This window comes from Drosophila innubila (assembly GCF_004354385.1).
Source record: "Drosophila innubila isolate TH190305 chromosome 3R unlocalized genomic scaffold, UK_Dinn_1.0 2_E_3R, whole genome shotgun sequence".
Taxonomy (NCBI): domain Eukaryota; kingdom Metazoa; phylum Arthropoda; class Insecta; order Diptera; family Drosophilidae; genus Drosophila; species Drosophila innubila.
The window spans coordinates 29,911,551-29,932,379 of NW_022995380.1; the positions used below are offsets into that span (position 1 = coordinate 29,911,551).

Below are 20,829 nucleotides of genomic sequence, written 5' to 3' on the forward strand. Positions count from 1 at the left end.
AATGTAATTTTGATCATGATTTGGCCTCTAAATTCATTCTGTATTAAATTTTTGTTCATTTAGAAAATTTAATTATTTCCGACCAAGATTCGATTTCGATGGGAAGGGTCCCCCCTTTGAAATTTTGATAATTGAAAATTTTAAATCAAAAGTTTTCACTTTTAATCAACTCTTTTTAAAATATTTAGTATTAAACAACACTTTAAACTTGTTTCTAAGACCTTTAATTTTCTTGTAACAAATCATGCCAAATTGAAAAAAATACTACAAAATTAAATAAAAGAGTTGATAATTGTGTGGTTCAATTGATTGTCTCACCTATTGCCATCTCTCTTGATAAAGTGCGGATATTGCAGGCTAAAGTGCAAGTCCAGTTCCGTCTCCGTCAATGGCATCATGTTGTTGGTGCCAATTCCCGCATTTCCGACATTTCCCGGGGTGCCAATCAATCCGGAACCGCCAATAACATTGGCCAGCGGCGAGTTGCCCTGCATGGAGTTCTCTCGACTGGAAGCCATTGAGGTCAATGCACTGCCATTAATGGGTATCTCATGGCTGCGCAACGTTCGCTTCGAACTTTGCATTTTCACCGCCAGTGACAATGAAGTTGTGTCTCCGGGCAACGGTGTCAATATGGAAAGACGCGTTATTGTCAATGAGCATAATCTGCAAATGGAAGAATAAAACAAATACAAATTAATTAAAAGTTAACATTTCTATATAGACTGAGACTCGGTCAAGGCCCTCTGCCTTATAAAATTCTGTAGAATTGACAATAAAAAATCAACTCAAAATTAAATACAACTTTCAAGCAAAAATAAATTTACTGGACAGCAGATCTTATCTATATATTTTTATAGTGTTTATCGGAATATAAACAAAACAATAAATCCATCATAAAACTCTTAGCATAACCGTAGTATTTTCTTTATTTTTTTTTTATCAACCTTAGACACTTTATTTGATTTATTGCCATTGATAACACTTAAAAGTCTAATTAAGTGACAAATCGCATCAAATGATAAATTTATAATGATTTGAAAGCAAAATGAAAATTAATTGTATATATACATTACAAACATGTTTTGGTTTAGATTACACATTTTTTCAGGCGAAATCTTTTCGGAAAACACAAAGCATTTATTGCAATAGATCATAAAAAATATGTCTAAAGGAAATTGACTTTTGGATTGACCAATAAACAAAGCGTTAAATCAACTCAAAATGTTGACAACTTTGCACGGTAAATGAGGGAAGATGATGTTAATTTGATGATGATGATGGTCAGCACTTTGTTGAAGAGATTGTGCAACATATATAAGATATATGAACGTATAAAAATAAATTATTTCCTGATTAATAATGCCTCGTAATGCGGTACAATGAAATGAAGAAAGAAAGATGTATGAAAATAAAAAATGATATATACCAAGAGCTAAAAGATTACGCACTTCATAATAAGCTTTTGTACATTTTTCTTTCTTTTTTATATTGTTTTTTTTTTAGCTTGAAGCGAGAGTTCATCTGGGTCAACCCCGTTATATGAGATACATACTCGTAATACTCATATCCGGAATGGGGGAAATGCAAATGGACAGTCAACAGATAAAAGATGAATTCTTGGCGACAATTGAAACTGGCCGCTTACTAATTAAATTCCATTTCTTATAAATGGAATGTCTTTGGGATCCAAGCTCGGAATAGTCAGAGAATTAAATTAATTAATAAATAATTCAAGCGGTCACCTCTATTCTTAATTCTATGCAAATTTCATGGCTTGTTGGTGTCTTGTCTAGACGCTTTAAAAGTCGAACAATATACATAGTTATGTACAAATATAAATATGCCAAGTCGGTCAGATTTCTTTGTAAGGTATTCATTTCAAGGCTGGTATGCTGCTTGCAAATATTTGCATTATGTTCCATTTAAGGAATGAATGCTAATGAATAGAAAAAAATAATCATCTATACATACTGAAATGAAAAAAATAATAGAAGCGTTTGATTGTATTAACACTAATTTTCTGTGAAATTGATTTTCTATTTATTATAATTAGATACAACATAAAATATTATGCCTAACAAAAATAGATTTTTATATTAATTTATAATAATATTTACTGCTTAAAAATTTGACAAAATAAAGAAAAATAACAATTAGAAAAAAACAGTAATAATATTAAAAACTACAGAATCCAATTTATTAAATCAGCATAAGCAAAATTTTTTAAGATCATGTTTTATAAATTAAAGGAATACATTTTATTTATTACGGAACATTTCTATTTGAACAACAAAATAACTTTTAAAGATTTGGAGACATAAAAGTTACAGAAATAAGTGGGAAACTTTGCAACTTATTTATTGTTTGCAATAGTTCTTTAAAAATGAGCTGAAATTGTATAAAATAAATTACTTTAAATAACTTCCACGCTAATTAAACGCTTAAGTTAAAATATTTTAATATGTTGATTAAGTAAAGTTTAACAAACTTGCATAGTTTACACTTTAAACTATCTAATAATATCTTATTCGATCGATATTTGTACTCGTGATTATTCAATTTATTCGTCGACACATCTATTTGAAAATGTCAGAGACCTAAAAAAGAGTCTATTTTGTTTGCATGCACTTGATAGTAAATTTGGTTGCATGGCAAAATAAAAAAATAAATATACAAGTGTCAATGGTTATTTGTGTTTTCTGTTTATTTATTTATACTTTTCCTCTTTGCGTTTTATTTTTGGATTTTGTGCAAAACGCACGCAAACACGCCCCCTTTTTTTTGTTATGTGTATTTTGTTGCTTTTGTTGTGGCCATGTGAATGACTTGGTCAATAAGAAGCGCCTTTTGTTGTCATTGTTATTGTATGTAGTTTTTGTATATATTGATTGATTGATTGATTGACTGTCGTTTTCTTTCATTGCGTTCTTTCTGAGCATTATCAAAATGAATTTAGTCAATTTTTATGAATGAGACACGTCAAAAAAAATATTAAAAAAAAGAAAGGCAACCGGAAGGAAAACGTTTTTCCTTGTGCTTTCATTTCATATTCAGATTTCGCAAGTTTTCGCAGAGAAAAGGTTCATTGTACCCACGATAAGAAAGTGACTGTGATAAAGTCAAGTCTACAATTTCTATATACAATTTATTGTTTGTTATTTGCTATTGTAAAACGATGATTGACTCATCGTTTGACGGGTCAGACATTAATCTTTAAGTCTAAATTAAAACTCAACGTGCGATAATAAAAGCTATTAGCAATTGCTTTTTAATTACTCAGACTTGTAAACTGTTCAACACTCGATAATTTCTTAATCTGCAAGAAATTAGCTATTAACGTAAACAGGTTTCATTATCAGCTTATTGTAGTATATCTGATATGCCGCGAGGAGGGCAAAAGGCCACAAACTTAAACTGATTAGTGCCAGTTTTTTACAGCAAAAAAAATGGGGAAAATAAAATAAAAATGAAAATGAAAATGCTGCGCATAAATAAATTGAAACTGCGAGTGCGTCAATCAAACCCAGACAGTCACTCTCTCTCTCTTTTACTCTCTCTTCTCTCACTGCACTGAAAACTGTGTCACTGGCACTCATATTTGAAATCGTACTCAGTCCCGGACGCGACCCATCATCATGATAAGCATCTATTAAACAAATGGAGAACGCTTTTAGACTCTTTCTATCTAGGGTAACACAGACAATATCAGTTTTGTTGAACCATACCAAATAGTAACATAAGCATGAGTATTTTTAAACATTGTTATAACTTGTTTTGCTACTGACCAGTACAACATATCAATTTTGAAAAGTTTTCAAATATTAAGTATGAAATAAAAAGTTGATTAAACGCTGAAAGTTGTGATTAAAGTGTTTGAATTTAAAAAAAAATACAAGGGTAAACCCCTTGCATAAAGATAATTAGTTGATTAAAAGGAAAAACTTTAGATTTAACATTTTTCTTGCATTGAAATCGGAGCCGGGATCCAGGGTGATAATTTTTTTTTTTTACAAAATTATTTAAATTTGAATGCAGAACGAATAAAGAGGCCAAACTGTGATCAAAATGACCTTTCGCTTTAAAATCGCTTCAGTTTTCATGAAGTTATGTCAGTTTTAAGTTGGGCAGACTTGGGATTTTTTAATATAAAGCAAAATTGTATACATACAGAAAATAAAGAACTTTGGGAAAATGCTTAACATTTTAATGCATGTTAATATGCTTTTATCGATCGGACTAATCGATCCTAAGTTGTACCACATTCAATTGGCTTTTATCAGTGTATTTGCTGGTTCGGTCTTTACAGATAGATACCACAACCCCCTACTTTGTAGCAATCATTCTATCAGCACCTTTTGACACAATTAAAACAATAAAAAACAGATAGAGACGGATAAGCAAATGTGATATTAAATAAAAAAAAGTGTTATGTGAGATTATGGCTTAAACTTGTGAATACTCTGAGTATACTAAGCACATTCGTGTACATACATATGTATCTCGACTTGTTTAATAATGGACCACAATAATTGTAGTTGCTGCTGCTGTTAACAGACAAACAGACAGACAGACAGACAGACAAACAGATAACTAGCAATTCTGTTAACATGTTAATTTGCAGTTTGTTGTCGCTCACTTGGCAAATATTCTCTTGGCAGTTAACGTTTTGTTTGCGTGCAATGTGAAATTGTTTATATTACTTTTCTGGGAGGGGAAGATCATGAGTCACGAATTCAACAATGACTGACAAAGACGAAAGACGGAAGACTGGAGACCTGAGACAAAAGACAGCGACTGGGGGCTTTACTTAAATAGCATTTTGCATTTCCTGCAACGACAACAACGACAACAAGTGTCAAGCCGATCCAACAACGAGTCGCTGTCTCTGCTAACTAAACGAGGGCCATTTAAACAGTATTTCAAAAGAAAAAAATATGGTAAAATTACTTTTCATTAACTATCAATAAACTGATCAAGATCATATTTAACTGGAAAACGTTGGCCACAAAACTTAATTTTTTAGCCCATGATATATGAAAAATTAATTCTTCAATAACTTGAAAATTTTTAGGATATCAACAACATGAATACTTTTCTATTTATAAAAATTTTAAATGTCTAAAATTTTATGTAACTGCACAATTTTACACATTCTGAAAACAATTTTTCATTTTTGCACATCTTTTGCATTAATATAAAATTAGTTTCTAAGAAATATAACTTTTTAATAATGGAACATAAATTTTACTACTAAGAAAAGCTAATATATTTTTTGGCAGTAAAAAGTGACATTTACAAATTACACATAAAATACATTTTTTTAAAAATAGATACAAATTTGTAAAACTTTTTTAGACTTTTTTTAAAGTCATTTTGTAAGTGAAAAGTAATTTTTATGGGCAGGTTAGCTACAAAGAGTATGAGAAAATTATTTTAAGAAAGATTAAATGTTGCAGTTGCTGTTCTTCGATAGATTGAAAATAAAGACACAGTCAGCCTTTTTTAAATTAGTTTATCCACAGCCCACGCTTATGCAGATATACTGGTGAATAATGTGACAAAGAGCTGCTCAAGTCCGCGACCTCAAGGACAACAAGGAGAAGAAGAAGAAGAACAACAACGGGTTTTACAGCTGGCAAACAGACATCAAGTGTCATTGTACAGTAAATCGTCGCATTACTGGTACAATAACAACAACAACAAGAGTCACAACAACAGAGGTTGAACCTACTCCTCCTTAACATATGTGAAGCTCATTATCCCGAAAACCCTTAACCCCGAACCCTTAACCCCTATCACATATCCCCTATCCCATAATCGTATGAACTACACTAAGCTACCCTAAATAACTCGTAGTTTATGGCATGTCGCGACTTATGGGCTACTTTTAGGGTTTCATTTAACTACAGGCTACATTTAAATGCGAGTGTGATCGACTAGGAATACCCTTACTAAGGAATTTTTTCTTACTTGGCAAACTTGGGCTAAAAGCAGCACCGAACTTTACGACCCTCACTTGGGTAGAGCACAGCTCCCGAATGCTTACGAGTACATGAAGTATGTTCGACTAGCGAATACCCTACAGAGCGCTTTTAATGCCTAATCTCATCTAATACAGTTCTAAATTGGATTTTCATAAGTTTGTGTTTAATTTAAATTGTAAAATGATGTATACGAGTAGGTGAAGCATGCCTGACTAATAAATACTCTACAGACTTATTTTTTTTTACATATTAATGGGTTGCAACTCTACCAAGTTTCAGGGCCCTTGCAACACAACTTACTCACGGATGTGTACGAGTGTATGGAGCATGTTCGACTAGAATATACCCTACAATACAATTTGCGACATGATATTGCTGTCAAAATTAATATATTTTATCTACATAACAGTGGCCAGCAATTTTCAAGTTTTACGACCAATTCACCTGCAAAAATAAGGGATTTTCTTAGGCTTGAGAATGACTCATGAATTTATAAACTGCTTGAAATTGACTACAGTGCTGCCTAGCAATAAAGGGACGGACGCACGGACGGACGGACCGTCCGACTCGGTCATGCCTTAAATGCTTAATGAATCGACGGCACGAAACGAGTTTGCAGCAACCTGCAGGTGTGGGGGCGTATAATTAGGTGGCACTGTTCAGCCACCAACTACAACTTTTCCGCCTAATCATAACTTTGACGACGGCGCCAGTCTGTCAGTCAGTTCGCCCCGCCCCTCTGTCTAGTTTCCCTTCGTTCAGTGTTGCCGATTTAGCTATTTTATAGCTAGTTCTAGCTTTATTTTAAGTTGGAACAATTTAAAAATTGTCATTATCCGACAAATCAAAAAATATATTTAGTTTGCTTAGCTTTTTTTATAAATAAATATACACTTTGTTTTTAAAAATAAGTTGGCTATTTTTCCTTGGATGCTTCCCCACCAGAAACTGCTACTTTTTTCTCTAAAACGTTGACAACCCTGGGGAAAGGCACTTTGTTCTCCATTCTTCGACTGGGTCATTGCATTATTGATTCAACTGCATTTCAAATGCATTACGAGTTTGTATGCATCAAGTCGTAATTCAAGAATTACGCATACCTCGACAAATTCAGAACACGCCCGGAAATGGCAATCGTTTAACAATGGGGGAGAAATTGTGAAATGAAAATTGTATATCAAATGGGGGAGGAAAAGGGAACGAAGAGATTGGCGAGCATAGAGAGGGGAATGTACAATTCACAAGCCTTGGGCTTAAATATTTAAATATTCTAAATAACTATCATTACGCTCAATAATAATGAAAGCAACAATTGAGCACAGCACATAAAACAACAAACGAGACTAGCAAATACCCCGCATTGAGTAAAAAACTGTAATACCATTTTAATTTTAAGAATTTTCAACTTTATCTGCCTTTGAATGCTATTTTTTGCAGTCTCACATCATTTACAATTGTTAAAAAAAAAAGACCATTTTAGCTAAACAGTAATAAAATGAAATTGTGCGAAAAATAAGAAAATTAAAATGGGACAGTGTTCGAGAAAAATTGAATTTGTAAATTTTGATGCAGAATCAAGAAAATTAATCGAGTCAAAGCAGTAAAAAATCGATCCAGCAAAAATCGGGTTTTTGGTTTTTCGAAGTAAAGAATATATGGACAAATGCAATATGCTCATTTTACAGAGTATTTCGATTTAACGCCAACAACACTTGGTAGGTTTCCTCACAAGGGAAATAAATAAACCGACTAATACTAATCGCTAATTACTGAAAGTGTTGAAAGTTTAATTCAACTTTAACATGCTTCTCTATTAAATCTTACAGGGTATAGGAAATCGATTTGATTGCCACTTACCGCTGCAATTTGCAACAATTAGCAACCGAAGTGCAACTGAAGTTGCCAGCAACAACAAAAACAACAACAAGTAGCATATGTAATTGACCAAAAAGGGTGGTAAAGTGGGCGTGGTCAGTATGACGTGTTGTCGTAGGTTACTACGGTTCATTCACATGCCGTGTAACAAGTATACGCCCGATTGACCCCAACCACTGCATTTATTATCAATAATTGAGAAATGCGAATCGAAAATGCTGCATTTCTCAACAGTTAACGACGCCACACGACCGTCTATAAATAAATTAATACAACAATAATAATAGTGTTAAGAAAAAACTACAACAAAGTTATAAATATTCGACATGACCAATTAAAAATTGTTTGTTAATTGCCGTTGCGAAATAAATGCAACAAATGCGCTTAAATTGTTGTGTATTTTCACACTTTTCTTTCAGTCTCAATATTTATTAGAATTTATTCTTATTACGTCAATTTCATGGTTCTAAAATGAACAGAATGAATAGAGATGTAGAATAAATTGCGGCATTTCATCACTTTGAAGAAAAACACGAAATGAAATGTTAATTTTTAAGTTATATAGTAGACAATTCAAATTATATACAATTACGAATTATTATTAATGCAAATTATTATGGAAATAACATTAAAATACAGTTTAAGTAAAAATATTTAAATTAAATGTTTTTTATCCTTATTTCTATATTTATTTATTTAACTGCAACTTAAAGCAATCGACAAAAAATAATTGAACATTGAGACAAAATTAATAAATTAGATATTACTTTAATAAAAGTATAGACGGAATTTTAAATAATATACAAATTTTCAAACAGGATTTTTCATTATATTTTGTAAAGGCATAAGCCATAAAGTTGCAGTCAATTTCAATGAATTGAATTATTACGTCTTTGTCTAACATAATCCTGACAAAAACTCATTCAATTAATTTTAGCTCTCATTTTTCGAAAAGTTTTTGCCTAAGTCTTGTTTGGATGTTAAATTAAATTAAGTTTGGGTATTAAAATAATGAAATAAGCCAAGAAAGCGGATTAAGCAAAGACTTTCTCTCTCTTTTATAATTTATTAATTTGTATAATCTCTTTTGAAATTCATAAAACTTTAAAGTTTTCAATCCATACTAATCCCTCAACTTGACTGAGTTTCAGTAACTTTTGATGGATTATGCAAAGTTTTTTTTGGCCAATGTTGACAGCTTGTTGAACGAGTCCTCGAACAAATGAATGAGTGAATGAATCAATGTTAAAATGGAATCAATAAAATGACATTGGCAAATTGGTACGTATTGCCAGACAAATGCAAAAATATTAAGCAAAGAAACAACGCATACAATGACAGAAGCCGCAACAATGCTTAATAAAGAGTGAAGTGAAGCAAAGGGAGGAATATTGAAGAGGGGCGACAGACGGTGTAGGGGGTTGGGTCATATGATATATGGGTCATTAACAAATTGTTCAATAGCTTGGATATTAAATACATATATTGGTATATGTGTTTTAAATACATAAATACATACATGTACATATAGAAGCAATAACTAATAACGAGTGTCGCATGAATCTGTCAACCGGTTACTCATACGCCCCGTCTGACGAGGGCGGTTCGACACAAAGCAAAAAAGTGAGAGAAAGAGAAAAAGTGTGACAAGCGATGAGGGGGCGGGTAAAAATAGGAGGGGGTCACTCGCTTGAAACAAACGACCAACACAGATGACTGACTCTGAAGAAAAAAGTTATATTTTGTAACAAATTTGCTAACAATGGCAGTTGCTAAAAATAAAGCACATTAGTCAGTCCCCAAAATACAGTCAGACTTTACTGTATGGGCATAAATATATATTATATCTTCAAATAAAGTAAGTACATAACTTTTGAATATTTTTCTCATTGATTCTTACGAATTAAAAAAACTTTGCTTTAAAATTTAGTGCAGCATAAAATATTGGTTCTAAGAAAAATCTTTGCCATTTTGTTATTAAAAAGAAAGTGATTGATATAGCCAACAATATAAAAGGGCGGCTATAGATATAGCAGAAAAGGAAATAAATTATGAAATCAATAAAAACTAATTAATAGCAAATGGCAAAAGGTAAAAAGAAATATTTTTTAAAGATGTTCATAAGAAACTGTTAACTGTTTGCTGAAACAATTTTAATTAGCTGAAAGTATAAAAAATATATATCGGCTAATTAGCCCATTAAAGTTTACATAATCGTTATAAACGAGCACATATTATATTTCAAGCGTAAACACACCTCGTCAAATTAAATAAACAACAGGAGAAAAATTACACAAAATTATGAAATATTTACGGAAATTAAAGAGCGCTCTGACTATAGAAAGCTATTAGAATTTTTGTTTATATATTGGACAAGTTGTGACGCAAATCTGTCGGAATTTGTTGATACTTTTTAAACTATATAATATACACATAAATAAATTTGCAAGTGGGTCAAAAGCAAAGAGGATTACGTTCAATTTGAGCAGACAAGCTGACAGAAATGTATAAAAAAAATAAAAAACAAAATAAATTGTAAAAAATTCTCTCAGCGAGGCTTCGCACAGTGGACTAAATACTTACATTGGTAAGTATTACAAAAAATTAATTTAAAAATTAAAACTATTTTTTTTTAGATAATGATTGTTTTTTTCGTTCTTAAGCTATTAATTAATCCGGCTCAGATTGCCCATTCTATCCACTGTGCGTGGGAAACACATTTTCCAATAAAAGCAACGACGACGCCACGTCGAGTTAATGGAAAAGCTCCGCCCTCAAATGGAAAAACTTGAAGACTTTTTGCACTGCTGGAGAGTGTAAAACAATCCCATAAAATTAACTAGCGACTGACACTTTGCTTTTCAAGTGTTTTGGGCGATGGCAGCACAGTGAAGACCCCCTATGGTGAACCTGGCTCAGCAGGTTGGCAACTCTAAGAGGAGTGCAAGTTTTCTTTTTAATTGAAATTGTTTGACCACTTGAAGAAATCATTTTAAAGAATTCCTCAACTATTACACACAATAACTAATTTTGGAAATAATGAAAATCTTTCAATAATTAATTATATAATATGTACAACATATCAGTCTATGAGATTATTTCAATTTTAAAATAGCTGCAACAGTATGAATGCTTTGCTTTTGTTTACAATGTGGCAGCATGTTTTGTGGCATGCCACACATAAACAATAAACGACTTTTGTTTACACATTGGGCATTGGAAATATTTTTATAGATTCTTTTTTTAACCCAAGTATGCAAAATTAGAAATACTTTTGTATACGTAAGATGCGTGGTAGAATTGAGATCGATTCGAGAATTTGAGAAATGTTTAGTGATTTCTCAACTTATCGCAAGAATGAATAAATAAAGTCAAGTATTATTCATCGACTTTACATAAGATAAAATACTCGTTACTATGAATAAAACTTATAAAAGTATACAAAAAATGGGCAGTGATGAAAAAGAAATGAATTTTCCAATTTTGATGCAGAGATGAAGAAGAGGACAAAAATTGATCAAAATCACACTTCTCAAGGAAATCGGTTAAGATTTAACTAGGTTACGACTACTTGAAGTTTTGAAAAAGGTCTTAAAATTTAGATTTTTGAGTCAAAATTCACTATTTGTTTTTATAAGTTAGTAGTTAGTTAGTACAAAAATTGGTAGCTCTAGCTCTTCATGCTCTCGAACTTAAACATATGTATGTATATACACTATGGGATCTGGCATGCCTCCTTCTACCTGTTATACCATTGTACTCTACAATTAAAGGGTATACAAAAACACATGAGGTGGTATAGTCTACCTCTTTCTCTTAATCTCTTGCTATCTCTGTCTCTCTCTATCTCTTACAGTTTAGACTTGAAAACCGGCTAGGAAATACTTGTAGTTGCACAACTCCTACGCTAAAAGTGGATCATTTACCCTTGGAGAGTGTGTCAGCCCCTTGTCTTCCCGTCCCTTGTCTTCATTCTCCTTTCAAGCGGCTTTTTGAGCTGCAGAAAAAACTATGCCAAGTGGCAAAGGCAAAGTTGAAACCACTTTGTGACTTATACACTCAATATGCAAAAAAAAAAAAGAAATAAAAATATGTTAAACTATTATTAATGAATAAAAATGTATGCATGTGTTTATAATGGGAGTATAATCTAAACAGAAACGCGAATTGATGTCAAGTGTCGTCTTTCACTTTGGCAAAAAGAAAAAGAAGAAGAAAAACAAAAAAAGCTCCGTTTTCTGGGACAAACATCATTTCATAATTGAGCCCAATAACAATAACAGTGACTGAAAATCATTAACATATTTTGTGGCCTCGTTGACTTTAAGTTCTCGCTTTTGTCTATCCATTTTAGTACAAAAGATTTTTTTTTTCTTTTAAGATAGGAAACATCAAAAACTTTGCCACATTTTGTGGCACATGCGAAAAGTTGTTCGATTCGCAACGCCTTTCACTTTCTATTTACAATTTGAACACACATATGCCGCAAGCAGCTTCATTTCAACTTTTGCCAACGAGAGTTTTAAAGTTGTTTCTTTTTATGTCTTTTTCTCTCTATATTTCTCTCTTTATGGTTATTTTTATTTGTTTACCAAATGACAAGGAAAAACACGTGCAAAATGAATACGTCTCACATTCATACAGCACATATATATATATTTTATTTCAACTCCGACTCAACAATGATTCATCATAAGATGAGACAACGCATTTGTTGTACACTTGAAAATGTGCATTAATCATTTGTATTTGTGTCATGTGCGAAATTTAATTGAAATTTCGTTGAACTTTAATTGATGATGATGATGATGCGATATCAACAGACTGTCGATAGATCTTGGGTATTTTATTTAGATTGGTTTTAATTCTTAATGGATATTAAATAAGACTTCTATCACATTGAACTTTTGTAGATTGTACTTCTTATAATATTAGTACTTATTTTTGTATTTTTAACTTCTCAAGTTCGAAAATTTTGCTTTCTTTTACTTCTGTATTTTTGACTTTTCTTTTATATTTTAAAATACTTAACCATTAACTTTTCTAACTTCAAAACTCTAAATATTTTCTATTTTTTATTTTATAGTTCTCTATATATGGTTCTTTTGTATCAGCAACTTCCCTTTTTATATTTTCTTTATCTTCCAATATTAGAATAACTACTGCAGTATTTCTAAAGTTAAACTGATCTATTTCTAATCTCCAGTTAAAGTCTTAACTATTATCATGTTTGAATATTTGTTAATTATTTTAGCCAATTTAACGCACTCTTAAGATTATACCAATTAAAATGCAAATTCAGCAATTATTCGCTGTACAAATCGATAACAAATAAATGTCGGAATGTTGTCGGTGGAAAACATGCATTTCATTTGATGCCAAGTGGAAACAGGGCAAAGTAAACAGCCAAATTCAATGCACATGAGAAATGCATCCCAATTTGATTGCATTTTTATGGCCATGCATCCCCCAGTAAATATATGTATATAGATCTGTGTAGAAGTATGCATATGTGTTATATAAATATGGCTGCATGTTTGTCATGTAGGGGGACTACTGAACAACCCACTGGAAAAGCAAACAATCAACTTCTAAGATACTATATATTGAGTTTTAGTGTTTGTATTTCGTTTCTTTATTTAAATACCCTGTAAGAGAATTTGTAAACAAGTGAAGTTATTGTGTTAACTTTTTTAATTATTATTTAATTTAATTTTTGTGATCATAGTAAAGACCAAGCCGTAAGACCTAGAAAGCTGAGATTTTCACACAACGTAGCTGAGACGGTTAAAAATTTAATTTATTTAAAATTGATTTTAAATCATTATTTAAAATCACATCCTCTAGTTTAACTTAAATTTAAGCTTTAGTGTGCTGCTCTGCGTTGATGTTGAGTAAATTAATAAATAAAATAAATAAGCCTGTGCATAATTGACAATAAAACAAACACTTAATGCATTACAGGGTATCTTTTCAGCAACCAGTCTCTTGCTTGCCATCAAATTTATTCTCTTGTTTCTTTTCTTGGCCCAAAGTAAACCTGCACACTGCACATTCAGCCTTTTTCAGGCTGTTTTAGCCTGGCTAAAGTCCCAGAGCGCACTTTATATGCTAATAAATTGCAGTTTTATGGTCTGTATGTGAGTGTGAGTGTGTTGGTGTGTGTGTGTGTGTGTGTATGCAGATTTGAGCGACAGACAGCCAACAACGATTTATGCAGCTGACATCCGTAGTTCTTTTTGTTTGGTTCATCGTAGCGGAAGTTTCCTGCGACTAGACTTAGTCTCATTCCACATTCGTGTTGTTGTCTTTGTTGTCTTCGTTGTTGTTGTTGTTGTTGACAGTTTGGCAGCTTGAGCTGCAGTTGAAGCACAGGTTGGCGGACAAGTCAACAAACTTAACGTTGATGTTGACGTTGCACTTGCAGTTGGCCAATGGCTATTGACCATGGCACAGTGGTTCAATATAAAGCAATATATCAGTGAGAAATTTAAAATAGTTATGCTCAACAAGATTTTTTGAAAACGAAATAAGTGTAGGCAGTAAGAGTATTGGAACGGGCGTAAAAAAACTTAAAATATTGACAGAACTATTTTTAAAAAAAAGTCAAATATATCTGGCACTTCTTTTAAATTTGAGCACAAGTTAAAAAAAAAAATTTATACAACATAGTTGTGCTAAGAATTTTAAAAAAAAATTTAATTTCTGCATAATCTTAATTATTTTATTTTCTTTACCTTCATATTTTTAAAAGTATTCCAAATAACTTGAAAAAATACATTTGATACTTTATGTTTCTTATTTATCTTTTGACATTTTTTTTCAACTATTTCAACTTTAAAAAGCTTTACACACTACAAAGCATTTTTATAAATATATAAATTTCTCTGCATTTATGACGCTAGTCAATCCTTATTGAAATTGTGACACTGTGCATTGGCTATTGGCCATCTCCTTTGTCCAAGAGCTCAGTAAACAACAAAGGCTCCTCTTTTGGCTGAATCACAAGTTTTGTGGCAACTCCTGTTGCTGCCACAGTCGCAACAATGTTTACAGAAGTTGTTATTCACTGTCTCTCTCTTTCTCTATCTCTCTCTGTCTCTTTCTCTTTTTCTCTCTCTATCTTTCGCTATATAAACATTTTCCAGCTGTCGTGCATTTGATTTTAATTGACGCTTTTGCCCCTTTTTCTTTTTCGACTTGGCCCTAATGACCGCAGAGATTTTCCAGCTGGCCAGTGAAAATGCATTAACCGCCAGAGAATGCGACTAATGCGCTTAGCAAAAGGTCTTGCTCCAGCTAACAATACCCCTCTCCCTCTCCCTCTCATTCCTCTTCCCTCTCCCCATTTTCTATTCTCTGGATCCCGAGTTTTAAATGTGAGTCAAGCTGGGCTCAAGTTGATGTGGAATTTAGGTCAACAAAAGCATTGGAAAATCGATTGGAGATTTTGTCAAATAACAAATTACAATTTTTACAATTTTCAAGTAAGTTTTTTGATGAATATTCTCGACTTGAAATTTTCAAAAAGTGACATTTGTTTTTCTAAAACTTCAAAACAAAAAATTCTTAAAATTTTAATAAAAAATTCCTCAGGGATGTCTTACATTTTTTTCCTACATATCCATTTTCGAATTAAACTATTCTATTCCAGTCATTTGTATAAACATTTTCCAAACGGTAAAAGGGCAAAAAAAACCTCAAATAAATTGAAACATCAGCAGATTAATTCCATTATAGATAGAGAATAAAATCAATATCAAATACATTTTCAAGCGGTGGCATTACAGACAAATTGAAAGCAGCTCGAAAATAACAAATTACGACAGTCCACCTAGCGAATATTGCTGTTGGAATACCCTATAATCGAATGAATCATCTGTAATTCTTACAGCATTTTTCCCATTTATAGTTATTAAAAAATATGCACAACAAATTAAAATTAATTGACTTATTTACCATCAAACTGATCATTGCCTACTTCAGCATGAAGTATAGGGTATACAAATGCAATAGACACAACGTTGTGACGCTGCAACACAAAACTTTCTATTCAATTCAATTTGTCAAACTGCAGATACGTGCTCACATACATATGCATACATATTTACACACATAAACATATATGTTGTTGTTGTTATTCTTTTCTTTATTATTGTTTTTGTCGTTGTTTTGCCAGGCACAAACAAAAAGTTCAAGGCTAAAATTTGGTGGGCAACAAAAAGATGCATAAAATAATTGAATTGAATGCATGCTGACAATGGAATACCCTTTGAAAAATCTTAGCGCAGCATATAAGACTAAATATGAAGCTATAATTATATGCCCAAATGATCAATTTAACTAAAAACAAGTCAGTAAAGTAAATTTTTTTAGTTGCAAAATTCAATAAATATCTTTTGCAACTTCAAGATACTTTTTGAATTAATATGAGCAGATTTAGTCAATTTATTTTTACCTAAAACAGCTACAACTTGTTAATACATTACAGTAATCTATTAATTAAATAAAAGGAAAAAAAAAAGTATGTTTATCAGTTCTTAAGTTCAATAAACATCTTCAAGATACTTTTTGAGCTCAAAACTGTTGCCAATTTGATGGCATAGTGCATTTATCTCAATTTAAAAACAGCTACAACTTGTAGATACATTTGAGACACGTGGTTATCTGTGCAGCTGCCAAACAGCTGTCGCGAACCGTCGCTATAGATACAAGATACAAAATGTATCTGTAAGTATGTCACTGCTAATTCTGCTGTTGGCTTACAATTAATGTCTAGTAAAAACATTGCCCCTGTTTACAAATTATCATTTGGCCGCGCATAAGATGTTTTTCCCACAGAGAAAGAGCAAGAAAAACAGAGAGAGGGAGAGGGAGAGAGATATATAGTTCATCATAAAATGTTGTCGCCAAGCGGTTTATTTTTAAACACTTTTCTCAGCCAGCAAATAAAATTAACGCACGCAAAATTTGCCAAATTCAACTACAGATATAAAGATACATTTATATCTATAGATTCATGTTTATTGTGGACATAGCTTATGCTCACAAAATTGTAAATTTATATTGCGCATAAATATTTGTCAGCTGATAAGGAATCGATCCCAAAAAGAGGCCTTATAATGTTATTTGTACTTGCTATTTCAGAAAACAAATAGAGTTGGATAAAGTATCCGAGTTGCTGATAAGCAGCAACAACTGACAACTGTGCAAACAGTTAAGAAAGGTGAAGGTAATTCTCATTAAAGATATTTGAAACTATTTAAGAGCACTACCTCCATATAAACAGCTTGTCAACAAACAATTTACACCACTTAATGGCAATTTATGACTTTGAAAGTCGGAAAATCTTATCGAAAAAATTTATATAAATATTATAACTCTTTATCCATTTGCCGTAGTACTCAATTTCAAAATACTGTATCTGGATTATTATAACTCAACTGATACTTTTTTCTGGGCTGTTTTTTTTTTATTAATTCCATAACTGTTATTTGCAGTTTTTAATTTTAAGTAAAAGGATACAAATTGCTTGACATTTTAATTTATGGTTTCAGTGTTAATTAAAAACTCGCTTTTAGTTTTATCAAGTGCTCATTTTAAAATTAAGCCAGCTTTCAGTTAGTCATATTCAGATTGCCTAAACTTGATTTAATTCACGTGAAAAGCATTTCACTCTCGATATATTATTGGCAATCAGTTTCAGTGGGAGAAACACACTTGATTTGAATTTGATTGCAATAATGGGTTAAACGGGTTTCTCGACCGGACACGTATCTTTTTTGGTCAATCAAAGCTATAACCGTTTGTTGCCCAAATACGTGTACGTGCCGCATTCATGTGAATGCCAAAGATACAATTCAATACACATAAAAATACAATTTGCGTATTGCCCAAGAAGCAAATAAAAAAAGGTTGCCTAACTTTAATAAAGGGAGGAGATTAAATGTCACTTGTTTTAGGCGTTGAAACTGATATCGAGATTTATATTGTTTAAATTGCTTCAATTTCTTATTATAGACGGGGCAAGCAAGCGCATAATTATAAACAAACATATCCCAGAGATACAAACAAACTTTACTCCTCATCTCTCTCTCACTTCCTTTTCTATCTGTCTCTCTTTTGTCAACGGTGCATGACCTTTTTTGGTTGAGGCAAAAACAAACACACAAAAATAAGGGAAAAGGTTACAACCAATTAATATGGCAGATACTCGCAACTTTTTACGAGCTGTTGAGCTGTTAAGAATTTGGAGGGAAACATGCAGTGCCCTTAATAAAATATACTTGTATATTCAGATATATAATACACTCAAATTTTATTGGACTTATTTTAAATTCATTTTGATTTACAATGAAAATACATTTTTTTCATATTTTATTTTATTTTAAATTTCAAAATACTTTTGATGCTCTCAGTTGATATTAAACGAATTAAAAAAAAATCATTGAATTTAAAATTCTCAATCGGTTAAAAAAGGTATATTATTTAACTCACTTTTCTCAGGGTGTATACTCGTATAACTCGTATCTAGTAGATACTATCTATACCTATTTATAGATCTAAATTGCCTTATCATATTTTTCGAATCTCGAGTGTTGCCTATTGATATTTTAATGGTAGGGTAGGAGGTTTAACTGGTTTATCTGTGTATCTTGCAGTTTATAGATTGTGGATTGTATCTTGTATCTGCAGGTGACTCACTGCCAACATTTTGGGGCTTACTAGCACAATTTACAACACATTAACAACAAAAGTTATTATCAAAAGGGAAAAAATAAATCAAAGTAAACAAACATGAATTTCAAGTGCAAAGGGGGAGCTAACAAAAGTAACAATAATATAAGCAACAACAAAAGCCAAACCAAAACAATGCAGTTGTGTTGTGTATTTTATTGTTGTTGCTAAAAATAGAAAACAAAACACAACAAAATCGAACGGAAACGAAGTCAACGTCAGATTTTGCAAATAAAATCCAATAAAAACAAAAACTAACGGTACTTAAAAGCCGCACGTTCCACACGTTACCCTCCCTCTCACTCACTCACTCTATCTCTCTCTCTCTCTTTCACACACTCTTCATCTCTGCTGCTGTTAATTGGATATTATGTAAAAGCTGCCTGATCTGACACTCACCTTGGTATGCAATTGGGCGGCGTTCGATCAACTTCCCAGGCGGCAAAGAGTTTCATAGGCACCGGCTTTTGTCCATTACTAGTTGTCATATTGCTGCCGCTGCCGCCGCCAGCTGAGCCCGCTGCCGTTGCAGACGCAGCGCCGCCAGCTGCTGCATTGGCTGCTGCAGACGCTGAGCCGCTGCCGCTGCCGCCGCCGCTGCTGTTGCTAGCGACAAATTTATCCATCAATTTGGCTGATTTGTCAACCATCTTCATGTTGAATTTGTTGTTGCTTGTTGTTGTTGTTGTTAATATTGTTTGTTTTGTTTTGTTTATTTGCTGTTAGTTTCTGTTGCACATTGTGAATCTAGCAAAAGTTGTGTTCAATTATTAGACTTAATATATTTTGTATTATTTAAACTTGTCAAACATTTGCTCTTTATTTGTATTTAAGTATTTTTCTCAGTTGCAGGGATTGAGCTGCTCTGCTGGCTGCAGGCTGCGCTGCTCGCAAAAAATGTTGTTCGTATTTTATATACAAAAATCACGACGCACCCAAAAAACCGAACAGCTTTGGTGTGGCGCGGGGGAAGGAGGAAACGAGACAGCGACGTTTGCTGCGCTGCAACTGCAAAACTAACACATACACTTACACAAACACACACAGTCACACAGAATCAATAACACAACCGTTGTTATTTTTTTTTTGTTTTTGTTTTTTTTTTTGCAAGCCTCCAATTTGAATTTGTTATAGAAACTCAAAAGTTCTACTCTTGTTGGTTTTTGTAGTTGTAACGAGGATTGGGGAGCTGCAAGCTGCATGCGTTTATCTTCTATCCGCATCCGTAACCGTATCCGTAACGACCGTCATGCTCCAAAGTAGACGTGCAAATGTCGCGTTATAAATTTCTCACAGTTTAGTTTGCATGCTAAAAACACTGAGAGCAACTGAGAGTTGAGTTGAGAGAGCAAATCTGTTGTTGTTGTCGTTGCTGGGGCGCGTCAAGAGCTCAAAACGGCAACAATAACAATGTTGGACGCTATGTGCGCACTCCCCACTCACACATACACACACATACACTAATACAAGACTCACATACACTCACACAGCGACGGCGCTTTTGCAAATTTTGTTCGTGTGTTGTGTTTATTCGCGCATTTTATGCTCTCTCTCCTACGCGTGCATAAACAAAAAAAAAAAACAAAAAAGAAACAAAAGGCCCACAGTGTGTATGTATGTGTGAAAGGCAGTATGTATGTGTGTACATACGCACAAACATGTATATAAAAGAGAGCGCAACTACAGCAGCACAATAACAGCTTTTACAAATATAATTTACATCTAACTCACATTTCACTGAACACACACTGCATAATAGTTGTACCGAGCAATTTCTCATTTATTATTCAATAGTTTTAGCACGTTTTGTTGAGCAATTATGAGCAGAATTAACGTCGAGGAACAGCTTCCACCAACGACGTGCCGCGGTAGACTGCAGACCCCTGTTGCCAATTTGGCAGCACTGGAGTGGAAGGCTGCCACCCAGTCAAAAGGCTGCCCTGCAACATTTTCCGATCTGGCAGCATGTACAATTTTAATCAAGTTGCAACTAAAAAATTCCTTTTTTTTAATTTTTCTTAATATTGAATATGGAATCTTTTAAATTTTTTCAAAAGTATTTTTAGAATATTGTAGTTTTTTCGATATTTTTTTTTGAAATAACTATGTAACATCTCTCCCATTAGGGTGACGAACTTTAAGCCTTTAAAAAAATTATAGCCTTAAATTTATCTATTTTCAAATTTTATATTTTTCTTAAAAATTTTTTTTCATTGCTAAATTATTGCTA

General features: G+C 32.6%; 1 protein-coding gene across 2 annotated transcripts in view; it reads right to left on the reverse strand.

Annotated features, from left to right (window-relative positions):
- LOC117792619 (phosphofurin acidic cluster sorting protein 2) overlaps positions 1-19,963 on the reverse strand; it is a 45,698-nt gene extending 25,735 nt beyond the window's left edge. Inside the window, exons 1-2 of one of the 2 annotated variants that reach the window (XM_034632824.1) lie at positions 18,999-19,963; positions 319-666 (exon numbers count right to left, since the gene is read on the reverse strand). In XM_034632824.1, the coding sequence (XP_034488715.1) occupies positions 319-666; positions 18,999-19,255 (605 nt within the window). In that variant the 5' untranslated portion in view covers positions 19,256-19,963. The remainder of the gene's footprint in view (positions 1-318; positions 667-18,998) is intronic. The other variant, XM_034632825.1, reaches the window with a different exon arrangement.
- Positions 19,964-20,829: the final 866 nt, after the last annotated feature.